The sequence below is a fragment of the Bombyx mori genome, chromosome 9 (genome assembly GCF_030269925.1).
Source record: "Bombyx mori chromosome 9, ASM3026992v2".
In the NCBI taxonomy this organism is placed as follows: domain Eukaryota; kingdom Metazoa; phylum Arthropoda; class Insecta; order Lepidoptera; family Bombycidae; genus Bombyx; species Bombyx mori.
In genome coordinates, this window is record NC_085115.1 from 6,470,768 (window position 1) to 6,486,595 (window position 15,828).

The 15,828-nt window shown below is 34.1% G+C and overlaps 1 protein-coding gene across 1 annotated transcript in view; it reads right to left on the reverse strand.

The window, feature by feature from the left end:
• Window positions 1-15,828, reverse strand: part of LOC110384719 (all trans-polyprenyl-diphosphate synthase PDSS1) — a 54,833-nt gene that overhangs the window by 17,471 nt on the left and 21,534 nt on the right. Inside the window, exons 3-4 of the mRNA XM_038012850.2 lie at window positions 13,061-13,200; window positions 9,807-9,948 (exon numbers count right to left, since the gene is read on the reverse strand). Coding sequence (XP_037868778.1) covers window positions 9,807-9,948; window positions 13,061-13,200 — 282 coding nt within the window. The remainder of the gene's footprint in view (window positions 1-9,806; window positions 9,949-13,060; window positions 13,201-15,828) is intronic.

The window sequence follows — 15,828 nt, forward strand, 5'->3', positions numbered from 1 at the left end:
CTCTTCGATAAATACACGGCACTGTGGGTCACTCGAGGAAAGTGTTGGACGAATTTTGCTTTCGACGGAGCAACGTTTATACAATGACGAATCGGTAGAAAGTAATAGTTCGTTTTGTCTATAAAAAACATGTTTAAAAAAAAATGCTATTTTAATATATTTAGCCTCTACTTTTAATTTCGTTCGTGTGGGAACTAAAACTGATATTCGGTTTGAAGATCTGTTTGCGTACAAAAGACTTAAACGCTTACAATATACAGTGTTACATAGAAACTTTTCTATTGTTCTTCTTTTTTTTTCTTAACATTTACCATCAAACAATTATATTACTACAATATTCTTGATCATATCTTGCATAGTAATGTTACTTAATCATACTAACGAATAATCTTATTGTTCATTGCTTGTAGTTCATTGTTTTAATTTTAAAAGTTCATTCTGTTGCGAATTGTTTTCGAAAATATTAAAAACAAAGAGTGTGTAATTATTTATAGACAAAAACATTGTTGTGAAGGAACTAGTAGAAGTAATATTGTACATTAACATAGAGTCTGTGACAGGGTACAGCCAAACTGCTGCGTAGAAGTAAGAAATATACAATCAACACGTTCTAGTACTTTCGTATCTTTGGCTAACTGAGCCATACATTCCAGATTTGATTCTCGCTTATTCGTTCGAAACTTTATTTTTAGTAAATATATAATATTTAATTTAGTATTAGGGGTTTGGATGTAAAATTATCGAAATATCTCGAACCTGTGTTTCTAGTATCCAAAATAAAGCATAAAACCTCGGGCCGTCGCTAAGTCATTTGTCATTTTAAGCCACCGTAATTGTTTAAAAACTCAAAAACAATCTCCTAGTAATTAGTGTATGAAGGACGTTTTGGTAATGGAAAAGTCAAGCTCGTAAATTTCAAATAAGATACAACAGAGTAACAACAAACAGTGCGTTCAATGACCTATCATCGGATTCTCGAGTGCACCTCGTGTGATAGTATTGATGCATGGACGGCTACACGGCCCGGCCTAGCGGTGAAAGCTACCGGCCTCTTGACGTCCTTCCGATACTAATACCTTACGACCAACATAAACAATGTTTGTGTTTCTATCTATATATATAAAAATGAATTGCTGTTCGTTAGTCTCGCTAAAACTCGAGAACGGCTGGACCGATTTTGCTAATTGGTCTTGAATTATTCGTGGAAATCCAGAGAAGGTTTAAAAGGTAAATAAATATGAAAATGCTCAGAACTAAATAAAAATAACAATTTTGTTTTTTCTTTGATGTGTCCCCCATCGGACGGATTTCTTTTGTTTGTTTTAAGTTTATTTTATACAAAAGTCTTTTATTTATCGATTGAGGCACTACGAAGTCTGCCGGGTCAGCTAGTACCAATATAAATATCTCTATTTTTTTTTTAAATCAACAGTTTAGACTAACATAATATTTTAAGGACAACTTTTGATTGACAATAAAGTTCAACTTGTCGTGTGTAATTACAGGTATCATTTTAGCCGCTTTAGAAGCAAATTACAAATGTCGAGACGCAATTATTGCTGTCATTAAAAGGTGTTTTAGAAAAAAATTACGTATAATATTAGAAAAATTAGACAAATTATTTCAGTATGTAATTGGGTCTTAATTTCACGTATATACTAAAAAAAATTTATCAACACCTTCGAGCTCAACCTTCCAAACTTATGACAAAGACATTATTTGAATTCTAAATGTGACTTCAAATCGTAGGAATCTTTTAGTTACTGATTACTATAGCTCGTAACGATCACAATTAATCTCGTATACAATAAATTAATCAATGAAAGACGTTCATGACTTATCACGATTTAACGTAATACGTATTCAGAATACTTGTGATTATTGAATGAATATATTTTAGGTGCGACCAGATACCGGAGACACGGCGGAGCGGTCTTACGTCATTATTTGGTCCTTGCAAAACACAAATTACGATACATGATCGTGAAAAATAAATAAATAAAAATTACTTATTAAAAAATACAGATTAAACTTTATCTATATTACATACTAAATTTTAAACGTTATTAGATAACAAAATAAAATAATTTTAACTCTTATATGTCAAAAGACGAAATACTGTAAACAAACATAAATGGAACTGGATAAATCATATGATCATAAGCGAGACACAAAAATGGTATCCTCGTGAAGAAAAAATGAAGAGGGGCCGAAAGAAAAAATTAGGGAAAACAAGATTAATAAAACTGCTATGAAGAGGAAAAGCTACGAACAGAAAAGTATGGCAAAGTCTAGGTCTAAAAGGTCTTTGCCGAAGGTTAATCTCATAATCGGAAATAAAGGCTTATTGAATTTTTTATTTGAATACGACAACTACATTTCATATTACATAATTATCATAATAGTTAAATATTTGGATCTTTATAAACGAACGTAGAATAGGGCTGAATTGTTCAAGCAAGTGCTCCATATAAAATATGCAAATATTTTAGAGAATTCGTATAATGGATTGCGTACGTTAAAAATGTTTTATAAAGATTCTGAATGCGTGCGCTCCTCATTTAAACGCGCAATTCTATGCAGACTGTGTGAACAATAAGGTTCGCGACTTATTCTGAACAATAGTCGCAGATATGATACGAATCGCCAATTCAACGTTGACGTCTGCGTAACTCCGGTCCGACTGTTGCCGCCTCAGAACTCGATTACAAAGAAACTGTATAAAATTTATATTGAAATATATCACATCGGTCGGGGTCGCTCGCCCGGTATCGAAACGATATCGCCTGAATCAATATTCCATTATATAATAGTGAATCCGGACTCATCGTGGGTGCGAAAACGTAAGACAACATATTAATGATTAATTTGAGCCACGTAACGACAAAGTCAAACAGCCCGTATCCGTGCTGCGGGGTCGTAAACGATCTAAACTGCAAATAGACGCACCCCATCACCATAATAGTATATGTATGTACATTAAATATAAAGTACACATACATGTATGGTAGACGCGACCGGTACTAACAAAATCAACATATGTATGTATATTTGAATTACACAACTCAAATAATGGTTATTAGAACCAAGACGAGAACTTGGACAGTTTTAACATTTTTATTCGCGTATCCGTTAAATTCAATGACGTATGTTTGTTTTCAAATTATCATTCGTAAAATACGAATTGGGCCAATAGTATAATAGTTTATATTATAAATTGGGCCCAGAGTTATTTTTCAGATCGTAAAAAGATCAGACTTATTAAATGAATTAGATTCTAGATTCAAAATATAAAAGTACTCACAGTGCACTCATAAAAATGTACGTACAAAAGTATTCTACGGCTTAAACGGTCAATAGGTTTATTAGTTATGTTATTTATTTGTTAATGTTAACTAACAACAAGACTTCGATTTTGGAAAGAAGAACACTTGCGCACAATCAACAAACTTTTTTAAACGAACATACTTTTTTAATTTTCCGTAAACAACAACACCTTATCGATCACACTTCCTGGTGAATAATACAAAAGAAAATTCTAGGACAAATCGAACATTACGATGCATTAAAATCTTTAGACCGGCAGATGTACATACCGGCCACAAATATTTAAGTTGTGAAGGACGGAGGCAAACGTAGCCTGCGTACAAAACGGACTTAATAAGACCGACCACTAACAAAAGATGCAGTTAAGAACATATAAATTCATACATCAATGTCCAGACAGTAAATTATATCAAAACCTTTGTTTTCAAATGTACGTTTTTTCCTATTCAAGTCACAATGATTAGGTGTATATAATAGTTTCACATTTTATTGATTTAGGCGTAGGGACACAACTATTTGAACTCTCAATATCGGCTAGTCCAAGTGTTATGACAATGCTTACGAAAACCACCTTGACCAAAAACTAATAGCCATAATGGGTTTACAAATACATTTATTTAAAGAGGGGAACCGTTGCTCAATAATCGAGACTCAAACCATATGATATGTTTCGTTGAATATGTCAAATACGCAACCAATGAATTACGACTTGTATGTATTCCTCTCGCCAACGATTCCTTTAAAACTTGATTATAGGGCATTCCGTAGTAGTACGAACAGACTGAGGGAAGGCGAAATATCATCACTGGAAGCACAGTGTGGAAGAGAATAACTGTTCCAGAAAAAAAAAGGTACAAAACGATATCGGTGATCTTCTATTCCAATAAACATTGCTATTAATAGCCAGTTTTTTTTATCGGTACAAGAAATTCGTACTTAATATAGACTGGGCCATTACTACCAACTGGTAACATACAGAGCTCTAAATGTATGGAAAATTAAAAACTTATTCCAGTACCGCAAGGCAATGAACAAAATCACAGAACTATTTAACACAGTAATCAGTCACACAGTTTTAACATATTATATACATACATAAGCATGTTATATTTATTTTAATTTTCGATTAAAATTTATATTTAATAATATACTGGGCCTTGAAAAATATATTCTATCCCCTAACTAAAAAAATGAGTGCAGTAGAATGGCCCCGAGCAGGGAGAGATGGCGCGACATCGTGAGACGCATTAAGTCTGCCCCTTCCAACACTACATGACGATCACGACCACTCTGTCAAGAGTGACACGACTGAGAAGAAGAAGAAACTAAACAGCGTATCTCACTTAAATTATTAATATTATACTAAAATAAGGTACACTATTATACAGAAACATACCGTGTCCAATCTTAAAACAAGTGTACCCATTTCCGTATCAACGCAAAAAAAAAAACATATTATTATAGCCCATAAAAGTTCACGTGGCGGAGTTTAACAGAAAGTTTTGTCAGGATAATACACAACAAGTGTAGTTTAAACATCAATTTATTTTTCAATTTAGGAAGCATGAGACAAGATTAAAAAAGACAGAGTACGTGTAGGCCCCGGGGAACTTTCACCGAGGACCGTCCGATTGTTCACGAGCGAGTGTGTTGTACCACATCCGACTGTAATCGGCGTATCAGCTTTATTTAGCCGCGTAAGGTAATTAACCTATAATTCGATACATCGCCCCAAACGCACTCTAACATCCAAAGGAGATGTAGTCTTAAAACAAATATATGTATTTTTTTTATTGCTTAGATGGGTGGATGAGCTCACAGCCCACCTGGTGTTAAGTGGTTACTAGAACCCATAGACATCTATAACGTAAACGCCCCACCCGTCTTAAGGTATAAGTTCTAAGGTATCAGTATAGTTACAACGGCTGCCCCGCCCTTCAAACCGAAACGCATTACTGCTTCACAGCAGAAATAGGCAGGGTGGTGGTATCTACCCGTGCAGACTCACAAGAAGTCCTACCACCAGTAAAACCAAAACCACCAGTTGTATTCTTAGAATGTAATATTACAAGCAATTACTTAAAACTATGTAATCAAAATACCCGGACGATTTGATTGGCAAAATAATCTTTTATTTTATAGTGTTTCCGGCTAGCAATCATAATACACGGGTATATGACAAAGGCTACCACAGTCTACTTACTATTTCAAGCACCGTGCATCACAGCTTATTAGTTGACCGATATTTTTCTACCCAAATCCCCTTTTAATTTCTATCTTATGTTTTGTTGTCAAGGTGCAATGTTAATCGTTCTATCTTCCAAGCTGAGAGTTACTATTATTTTGTGTCGGAAAGATCAGTCGCATAGTTTTTATAGAGGATTTTACAATGATGACAATATCTCCGACCATATAACAGCCTGAGTAGGTACTTCTGTAGCATTCGTGCGTTCTGGTCTGGGTTTCAAGGGGGATGCCGGCTTTGTGGTATTGTATAAAGTGGACTGTGAATTGGTCGAAAGGCAGGGTCATTAATCATTAGACCAATGAGGTGATCAATGTGCTTGCACGGGTCGACTCTACCACTGTCCTACCCATATACATCATGAAGTTCTCCTATTAAATTGACACTTCAATCTCATAATAATATCTCATAATAAGTTACCGTGCTTGATAAACTTGGGACAGACCATAAGTTCACGGTTCATATTCAAGTTAATTTAAATTCTAAATTTTGACGGCAAAACCACTACTTTTAACAAATGCAGACAAGTATCTACATTTCAAAGTCAAAGTTAACAACAGTCCGTCAGTGATTCGCAACGTGAAGCGAATTCACTATTTAATTGCAAAGTTAAATAAAAATGAAATTGAATGAAGCGAACGTAAAACCCGACAGCTAAACATTTGTTCAATAAATGGATGGACGCGGCCAAAGCTAATATGTGCATTAGTTTTATATACTTATTAACATAGATGGGTAGACCAGCTCATGGGTCATCATCAGATGTTAAGCAATTATTGAGGCCCATGGACAGCACAACATTAATGCCGCCATCAACCTTAAGACATGTGGTAGAAGTCACAGTGGCATAGACGTTATTTGTTATTAATTATATTTTATACTTCTACTTAAAAGGAATGAAGCTCGTAGGCTTGTTTGTAAAACGTAGGCTTACTTCGCCAGTGTCTCGAAATTACCAAAAAACTATAGTACATTTATAGGTAGCAAACTTACTGTATCATTTCTTTGAATGCCGAGGTTGTACGCTTCTATATTAGGTTTGATAACCGAATAATCTTTATCTATTATCTTCTTCCAAAAAAAAATCAGCAAAGTTTTGAATTTTTAAGCTATTCTTTATAAATCAAACGAGTTGAAACAAGAAATGTTTTCGCGTTTTAGCGCAACAAACGTTTTAAGAAAGCACGTTGTTCTTAAGGAAATCTTTAAACTTGAATGAGCAACGTACTAAATAATGAAAGTCGTGATCTTGACCGAGATAGGCGACTGAAATTGAAACTCAAACGAAATGCTAAAAAAAAAACGCAAAATTAACAAACAACACGTTCACTAGATATATAATATAATATAATATAAATATTTACTAACAATCACGCCACGTTAACTGGTCCCGTGATAAGTTCGTAAAGAACTTGTGTTACAGGTACCAGATAACGGAAATAAATGTAATATTTTTATTATACACATACATATATTTAATATACATCCATAACCCTGGAAAAGACATTTATATTTATCATACAAATATCTTCCCTTGGCGGGATTCGAACCCGCGACCCCCTTGTGTAGTGACCATGTCACTTACCACTACACCAGACGGCCGTTAGTATATAATATTATTCGAAAAACTATAGTCAAATACTCATTTAAAATTACAACCTAAAATACGTTCAAACGATAATTCATTTACCAATAAAACTTAGTAAAATTAATTTCCTGATCACGTAACTGAACGGAAAAAAAATTCGGGTCTTAGCAACAAGTCTAATGATAGCGATGCCGCTCCTCATACTTGAATAACCTATTTGCGCTTTCAATTCGACTAGTGATTAAGCGACGACATCTACATATCAATCGACACATTCAATTATAATACAATGTAGTTGTAATTTAAATAACTCTGTCTGTAATTTTTTTTATTTATTGCTTAGATGGGTGGACGAGCTCACAGCCCACCTGGTGTCAAGTGGTTACCGGAGCCCATAGACATCCACAACGTAAATGCGCCACCCACCTTGAGCTATAAGTTCTAAGGTCTCAGTATAGTTACAACGGCTACCCCACCCCTCAAACCGAAACGCATTACTGCTTCACGGCAGAAATAGGCGGGGCGGTGGTACCTACCTGTGCGGACTCACAAGAGGTCCTACCACCAGTGATTACGCAAATTATAACTTCGCGGGTTTGATTTTTATTACACGATGTTATTCCTTCACCGCGGAAGCCAATCGTGAACATTTGTTAAGTACGTATTTCATTAGAAAAATTGGTACCCGCCTGGGGGATTCGAACACCGGTGCATCGCTACATACGAATGTACCGGACGTCTTATCCTTTAGGCCAAGACGACTTCAAAAATGGAAATAATTTACTGTACTCTTTTGGGAGAACCCGATATCTAACGATTTTGTTCCGTTTCCTAGTAGTACGCATACAAATCTTTATATTTATATAAATACCTTTAGAAATATTCAAGTCACAAATATAATTTCCTGACAAAAATATTGCTCCAACCTTTGACACTCCTTGATCGATAACCAACGTTTATCGCATTCCTTACAAAATGATGATCACCACGCAAAATTGCGGGACTATAAAATGTATAATAAAATTTAAGCTTCTGAAACAGTAAGAACCCAATAAAGACTAAACGTATGCCTTCATAGAGTAAATACTTAACATTTTTTTACATTCAATCTATGAATTGAATATTATGAATCAAATCACGTGCTCTACAATTTATTTAGACACGTGATTAAAGTTGTCATAAGCTGTACAAATCTATAAAAATCCCTATTTAGTATTCTACTCGACTTCATTGACGAATACACAAAACGCGAAATAAATCATTCGACGCCAACGCAAATAGTGACAAAAAATTGAAAGCAAAAACCTTGATGAATTTCAGTTATTTTAATCGTGTTTAATAAGAACACAGATAAAAATACCAAAATTTCGATGTATACTGTGCGTAGTGAATAGTTAATTTTGAAATTAAAATACATTATAGTCAGGTACCATATCTAGGAATAAAAAGTATAAATTTAGCGAAATAATGTCCTCAGATGGTAAACACGCAAGTTAGAGCCACTTAATATTTGATTTGCCCTCCATATTCGTTGGTGTTGAGTACTGAGGGACGTCTAGGTCTAGAAATTTCAACTGTTCGGTGTCAGTTCGAGTTCAGATCCGTCTCTATCCGTTTCCAAGCAGTCGTAGATTCCGGTTTGAAAATAGAATATCCGTGAATCCAAATCAAGTGAAACTCCGACCTAGTGTCACAAGGTCGGGCGACGAGATTCACGTTGTGAGAGACCAAGCGACGAGATTCACGTTGTGAGAGACCAAGCGACGAGATTCACGTTGTGAGAGACCAAGCGACGAGCTCATATACCCATTGACGCTAACAAACATGCAGTAATTGTTTACTTATTTAATTCGAACGCAATCGGTAAAAAACAAACAGTCCAAATTACCTTTCCTTTTTATCAGTGAGATACCACATTTATGTATGAGTTGTTACATAATTCTTTCGATTACAGTAAGTAAATAACTACACACCGCGACATTAGTAATTCATTACAGATCCATTGTGTATTTTAAGAATTCCAATTTAAAACACGTAACACACGGTTATGTACTAATGAATGCCAATACCTATATTGTAAAACAAACACTTTTAGAATATAATTACTTGGAAGCCCATCAATAATTGAAATATTAGATTGTTTCAACACGTGTATTTTGTATTCCGAAATCGCACAATGTTTACATGCCAACAATATGTACGTTTGCAAATCAAGAAGGGACGAATTCATATTACATTATATTGAATATAATCAGACCGTAGCATATTTATTAAACTATTCTATTTATAATCTTAATATAAATAGTACAAAAACTTTATTTTTTACAGTTTAATTTATACGTCATTTCTGCCTCACAGCAGCAGTAATGCGTTTCGGTTTGAAGGGCGGGCCAACCGTTGTACTGAAAAACTGGGACTTAGAACTCATGTCTCAAGGATGTTTATGGGCTCCGGTGACCACTTAACACCAGGTGGGTCGTGATCCCGTTCACCCAACAATAAATAAAAAAACAAATAAATATTAAAATGCATCCTAGTACGTATATTATGATGACAGCATCCTTGCGACATGCATCATGCAATACGAAGATGTTCATCGCATGGCTATTTTACGAACTATTGATGTAATAAAGTATCGATACATACCTTTTTGTGATTCCAGAGCACGTTGACGGAGGGTTTCCCGCGACGGAAGTCGCTTTGGTCGATGACATCATCGTGGATCAGAGACGCCGAGTGGATCATCTCACTGATCATCGCCACTTGTCGCTGCGACGGTAGCAGTGCACTGCATTACAATACAAAAATACATTTACATAACTAAGATGCTAATTCAATTTATTCAGCAATTATACTGGGCACGTAATGATTACAGAAAAATACCGACTGCTGTAAATAATGACATTCTGTAACTTTAAACATTTTTTTAAGGGATTTTATGACCTGGTAACTAAGACCTTTAAGGCATGTCTTATTTTAATTTATATTCTTATTTTTATGAAGATGATTAATTTCAGACATTAATCAACTGGGATGAAATCAAATGAAATGAGATGAAATAATGTGCGATGAAATATAATCTTAGTAAAATGCTGGTGATTTATTGAGATTTTTTCAGTGGACTTTTTGGAGGATCCCGAGAAGTTACGTCCAGCGGCTTTGTTTCATTTTCCCACATTTGTGCACTTTCACAGATATCAAACAGTTAATAAACCACCGTTATTACACATTTAAGCCTGAAGAAACACTAAATAGATAAAATAAAACAAATTACACAACTTCACTCCTCGCGTCTAAAAAGTCCAACTTTAAGCATTATTAATTATTCCTAGATTACCCTCAAACTGTTTTAATTTAACATATTTGAGGGTAGATCGTCATCGAGCACTGCTGCACATTAGAAGATCACTTACATTGAAGACGATTTGGATTACGTACAAACTCAGTCCTTGCTTTAAGAAGCAGGGAAACAAGTCAATTACATACAAAATAGAACAGCAACAGGTTGGTTACAAGACAATCGATTATTGTTTAAGATATAATCAACATTGTTGGAGCACAACAACCGTGATTGAATCTATCGATTTCGTGGATCTATTTTCGTTTTATTGTTAACATATAGCAAATAACAATAGAGCGGGATGCTTTAAATAAAATAATTACACTATCTCCTCTTTTAAGTATTTACGATTTTATTTATTTCGTGCAAATTCTAATCTTGAAAACGTTCTGTTTGTCTATGGAACATAATGTCTGGCAACTAAAAATATTCAAATCGAATGGTAAGTGTAAAAGAAAGCTTGACTATTCTCATGTAATATTATTTTCATAAAATGCGTTTTCGTTTCACAATCTTTGTAATCAATCCGATGAGGGTAACTTCAGCTAGTTTTACATTAAAAAATATATATAGAGTACATTATTATTTTGAACAAAATTTTTATTGCTTTGAAAGTTTTATATAGAATTAATAAGAAAACTAACACTAAAACGTTGCTAGTTTGAATTAACCTTGGATGCATGCGCAACCGATGAGATGGAGCTAAAGATATTTCGTGGTTCGATTTGATTATTCTACATACGTGCCTGATCTTCTTAAGAAATATCTAATTAGTTTAATTAGTACATAGCTGACCTATGTACTATAATAAATAAGTTCTCTAAATATTATCCAAGCTGTTATTACACTATTTTTAATGTAACAGTTTAAATGATTATAAAATTTTATCATCGTGGAGGAAGAATCCTGTAAACCGTTTAAAAAAAAAATTAGCATGTACTTTTCAAAGGCAGTTAGCGTTTTCTCATTTGTTACGTGTGCCGGAAGCGCATACGCGTTAACAACATGTACACCAAAAACAAAAGATCTTTCACAAAGATACCGTCTATTACCGGAAATGGAAGCGGATTGCTCCCGTGATGGAATAATCAGTCACTAACCACTCACCACTCGACCTAACTAGGTCTGAAGGATACCACAACCTTTATTGGAATGTGCTTCAGACTTTATTTGTTTACTTCATAGAAACACCATTGGCATTTTCATAAAGGAATATAAAATAAATAATAATATATTAAAAGACTAAGTGCGATACTATTACAAGCGTATACAGCACTCAAAAAGAAAACAATATTCATAGCAACTAAACGTATAAAAGATTATCAAATAAAATAAAATAAACCTACATAGATCAAAAATAAAAACATACAATTATCTAAACCTTATTTAATACCCATTTGCAAAAGAAATAACCAGTTAATACGAGGTGGGTCGTGTGCTCCAGCTTTATTTCCAACCGTCAAAAAGTACACATAGAACATAATAATTTATGTTTCCTTTACATTTTTTCTGGAACCAATTTGGAATTCCTAGCATGCTGGAGTTTATCACTGCATGTCCAAGTACTACGTGTTTTACAATCAAAGCGCTCGCATTTATTGAAACAGGATTTATTTCATGCTAACATTTCTAGTGGGTTTTCCTTGAGTGATTAAATTTGTCAAACAGAACGTCATTGCGTGTAAAACCCAGAAGTGATCAAAAATATTTTACAAAGTCAAATATAGACCCGATAAACAGTGTGCCTATTTATGAATAAAAATGTTTAGGTTGCGTGAACATACAATGGAAGTCAGCCGACATTCAATTCTAAATATAGAATTGGTCAATTATGAAGACTGTACAGGGTTACTTAATTTTGAGTGAGTTGACTATAATCTTTGGGATCTCAACCGACATTAGCACTTGTTTTGAAACTTTCACTTTCTTTCGATCGAGAAACAGACGGCATGATAGTTGACAAAGTAAGTATGCATTCGTTCAAGGCCTCCGTTCAGACATTGAACTATGTAAACGCGGTGTGATGACAGTACGCAATCCAAAATCGTTGGCAAACAGTAAATTAGGCAATGAGTTCATTGAATCAACGAACGAAAGGTTAAATCGCTATAAAAATGTACATTACGGAAAATTAATTAAGCAAATCTCTTAAATATTTTAAAATAATAATATAAGCTAAGTCAATCGAAACAATTTTTATAATCATGACGTTTTTTTTTTTAAAGTTATAGTTGTGGTTATGTAGGAAACAGTGGCTTGACCCGGAGCTTGTAAAACTTTCTTCGCTTTCTTAGTATGCCGTATGACTTCTCAGTTCTCAGTTCGTTGTTTACCGCCGCATCACGTGATCGTGATAGAGATTACACTTCAAAGACGTGTGACTTCACATTTTACAATTTATTTAAATGATTAAAAAAGGGAAATTGTCACATAAAAAATAAAAAAAACAATCGTAATAAGTGCCACATTTCAGTAATTTTAAATTTACATTCATATTTAGTTGGTCTCGCTGTATACGTAAATAGAATTTCGATGTTCAATGAACACTAATGAAACTGACCTGTTCTCTCCGTAAACGTGGTAGTTGACAGCCCTGGCCATTAAAATCGCAACCATCGGTCTGAGTGCCTTGCCTTGTCCGTCGAAGTAGTATGTGGCTATGGTGTTCAATTCTGATTGGTTTGTGTTTCTTTCTAGTTCCTGTGGATCAGAAAGACTATAGTCGAGTTGAGATCTAATCATTATCTCGTCAAAGCTGCTGATCAATAAAAATAAATTATTACAATTAAATATTTAATTCTAGCTATTTTTAATTATATTTCTAAAGTCATTATATAGTATATAGTAAATTCTCACATAATTATGACAATTTAAGAGCTGTAGCCATTATTAAATATAGTTAATTTTATTCGTCCCTACATTGTGTCAAGTCTACCATGATCACAGTAAAGCTGCGAAAAGCCATATTGAGGACAAAACAGAATTAGAATAAAAACGAACCGTAAACTTAAAATCAACTATCTTTTCGTACAAATAGATATATTAAGCACTTGAATATTAATTCTGTTCATTATTAAATCTTTAATCGAATCGTAATTTTTTACAACTAATAATGACTTTTTCTTTTTAACAAAACAAATCTAAATTAAGTTCATCATATTCCTTACAATTTCTCTACACAAATAAATGAGGTACGATAGAGCACGGGTTTTCACTTTCGTTGACTTTCTAAAATAAAATAGGGTCATTTAAACTGTAATGAATAGATAATAAAGCAGCATAAGATAACGTATGCGAAAAAAAAAACACGGTAATCCGGTATATTCGTAGATATTAAAAACAAAGTGAGAAGTGCTACGAATTCGTAGACTTATTAAGGGTGCTACACCACTCGGGGCGTAGCGCCAGGTGCTGTTGAGTGAAACATTATGTATAAACAGAATACATAAAATATTATTGCATTTACTTACACATCACATTTGCACATCGTCTACAAAATGTTTTATTTTATATAAAATGTAGGTCACGTATGCAATTATCATTATCTTTACCCACTTTTATATATTTTAGTAATGCTATGAGAAGAAACTATGTATTTTGTACGTACATTTTATAATAGTATTTAATAGACGTATTCTCGAAAATTTCGTTAGTATGATGTTCAATATAATATTTGAGTATAAGATTATAAAATATTATATACACAAAATAAAAGTTATAGTTACTTGAACACTTAAACTACGTTAAACTTCGTATTCCATGGGCTGGTAATAAAAGTAAAATGTTGAAATAATGAAACAAAGATAATGTAATTTTAAGAGAATGAAGTGATCTAATCGTTTAGGAATTCTAGTTAAACATTTTAAATTTTGCAACCACCATCGACAGTCTGTCACAAGTTTTACGCAAGTGTAACTCTAGCCATGGCCGTGGACAATGCGAATTTAGGCATTGAAAATTCAGAACAGCCATTATCATTGTTGAACATCAATTTTATTGTCTCTATAATGAGGATGACAATTTTAAAGATTTACGAAACCATTTCTAAGGTTAAGTTTGATGACAATTTAAAATACAATGAGAATCCCGGTCATGCTAAATTGTGAATACAACAAACAAATAAAAACAAACAAAACCTCGCACTAATATTAACTTTTGTTGCCTGTATGTTCCTTACAACATCGAAAACATCGCCGTTGTTGATCGAGCGATGACAGCCGCTTGCTGAAAGTTTTTTTTTATTGCTTTGATGGGTGGACGAGCTCATAGCCCACCTGGCGTTAAGTAGTTACTGGAGCCCATAGACATCTACGACGTAAATGCGCCACCCACCTTGAGATATAAGTTCTAAGGACTCAAGTATAGTAACAACGGCTGCCCCACCCTTCAAGCCGAAACGCATTACTGCTTCACGACAGAAACAGGCAGGGTGGTGGTACCTACCCGTGCGGACTCACAAGAGGTCCTACCACCTGTAATTACGCAAATTATAATTTTGCGGGTTTGATTTTTATTACACGATGTTATTCCTTCACCGTGGAAGTCAATCGTGAACATTTGTTAAGTACGTATTTCATTAGAAAAATTGGTAGCCGCCTGGGATTCGAACACCGGTGCATCGCTCAACACATATGCACCGGACGTCTTATCCCTTAGGCCACGACGACTTCCCACTTTTGGCATTAAAACACTCAAACTTCGACACCCCTTTTGAAGCTCCTGGGGCGCCATCTAAAATGACGTTTCAATGACGGATTTAACACAAATAAAGACAAAAATGTGGACATAAACAAATCTAAACATAATTTTGTAATATTTCATTGTCAAAAGATTTGAATATCGAAGTAATCAAATATTCATATAAATTTTCAGGCCTTGCCAACTCAATGTTAATTATATCCAAAGTCAAATGTTACTAACACCTTAGTAACATAGAGGGTTTCATTAACCTATATCACAACCTTAAATTATCAATTCAAATACGTTTTGCAATTGTTACGCTCCGTTCACACGAGCGCTCAAAAACGCAGCGTCTAGGCGTAAGATTGATTACACGGAATCAAATAATTACTCAAAAGTCTAAGTAATACCCAAGGAATATAGGTATACTATGCGATTGCTAACTAACTCTTTGATAAGAAATATATTTAAAAAAGTAGGAATGCAATATTGTCGTTGCCAAACTAACATATTTTATACGTGCACTTATTGGAGATTTCACATTCTTTGACGTCTAGACAACGAAAATAGTGCAAAGCTAAATATTAAGCGGTATACTTTTTTGACTGTGCGCTTTAACCATATATAATATTCAATATTAAACCAAAA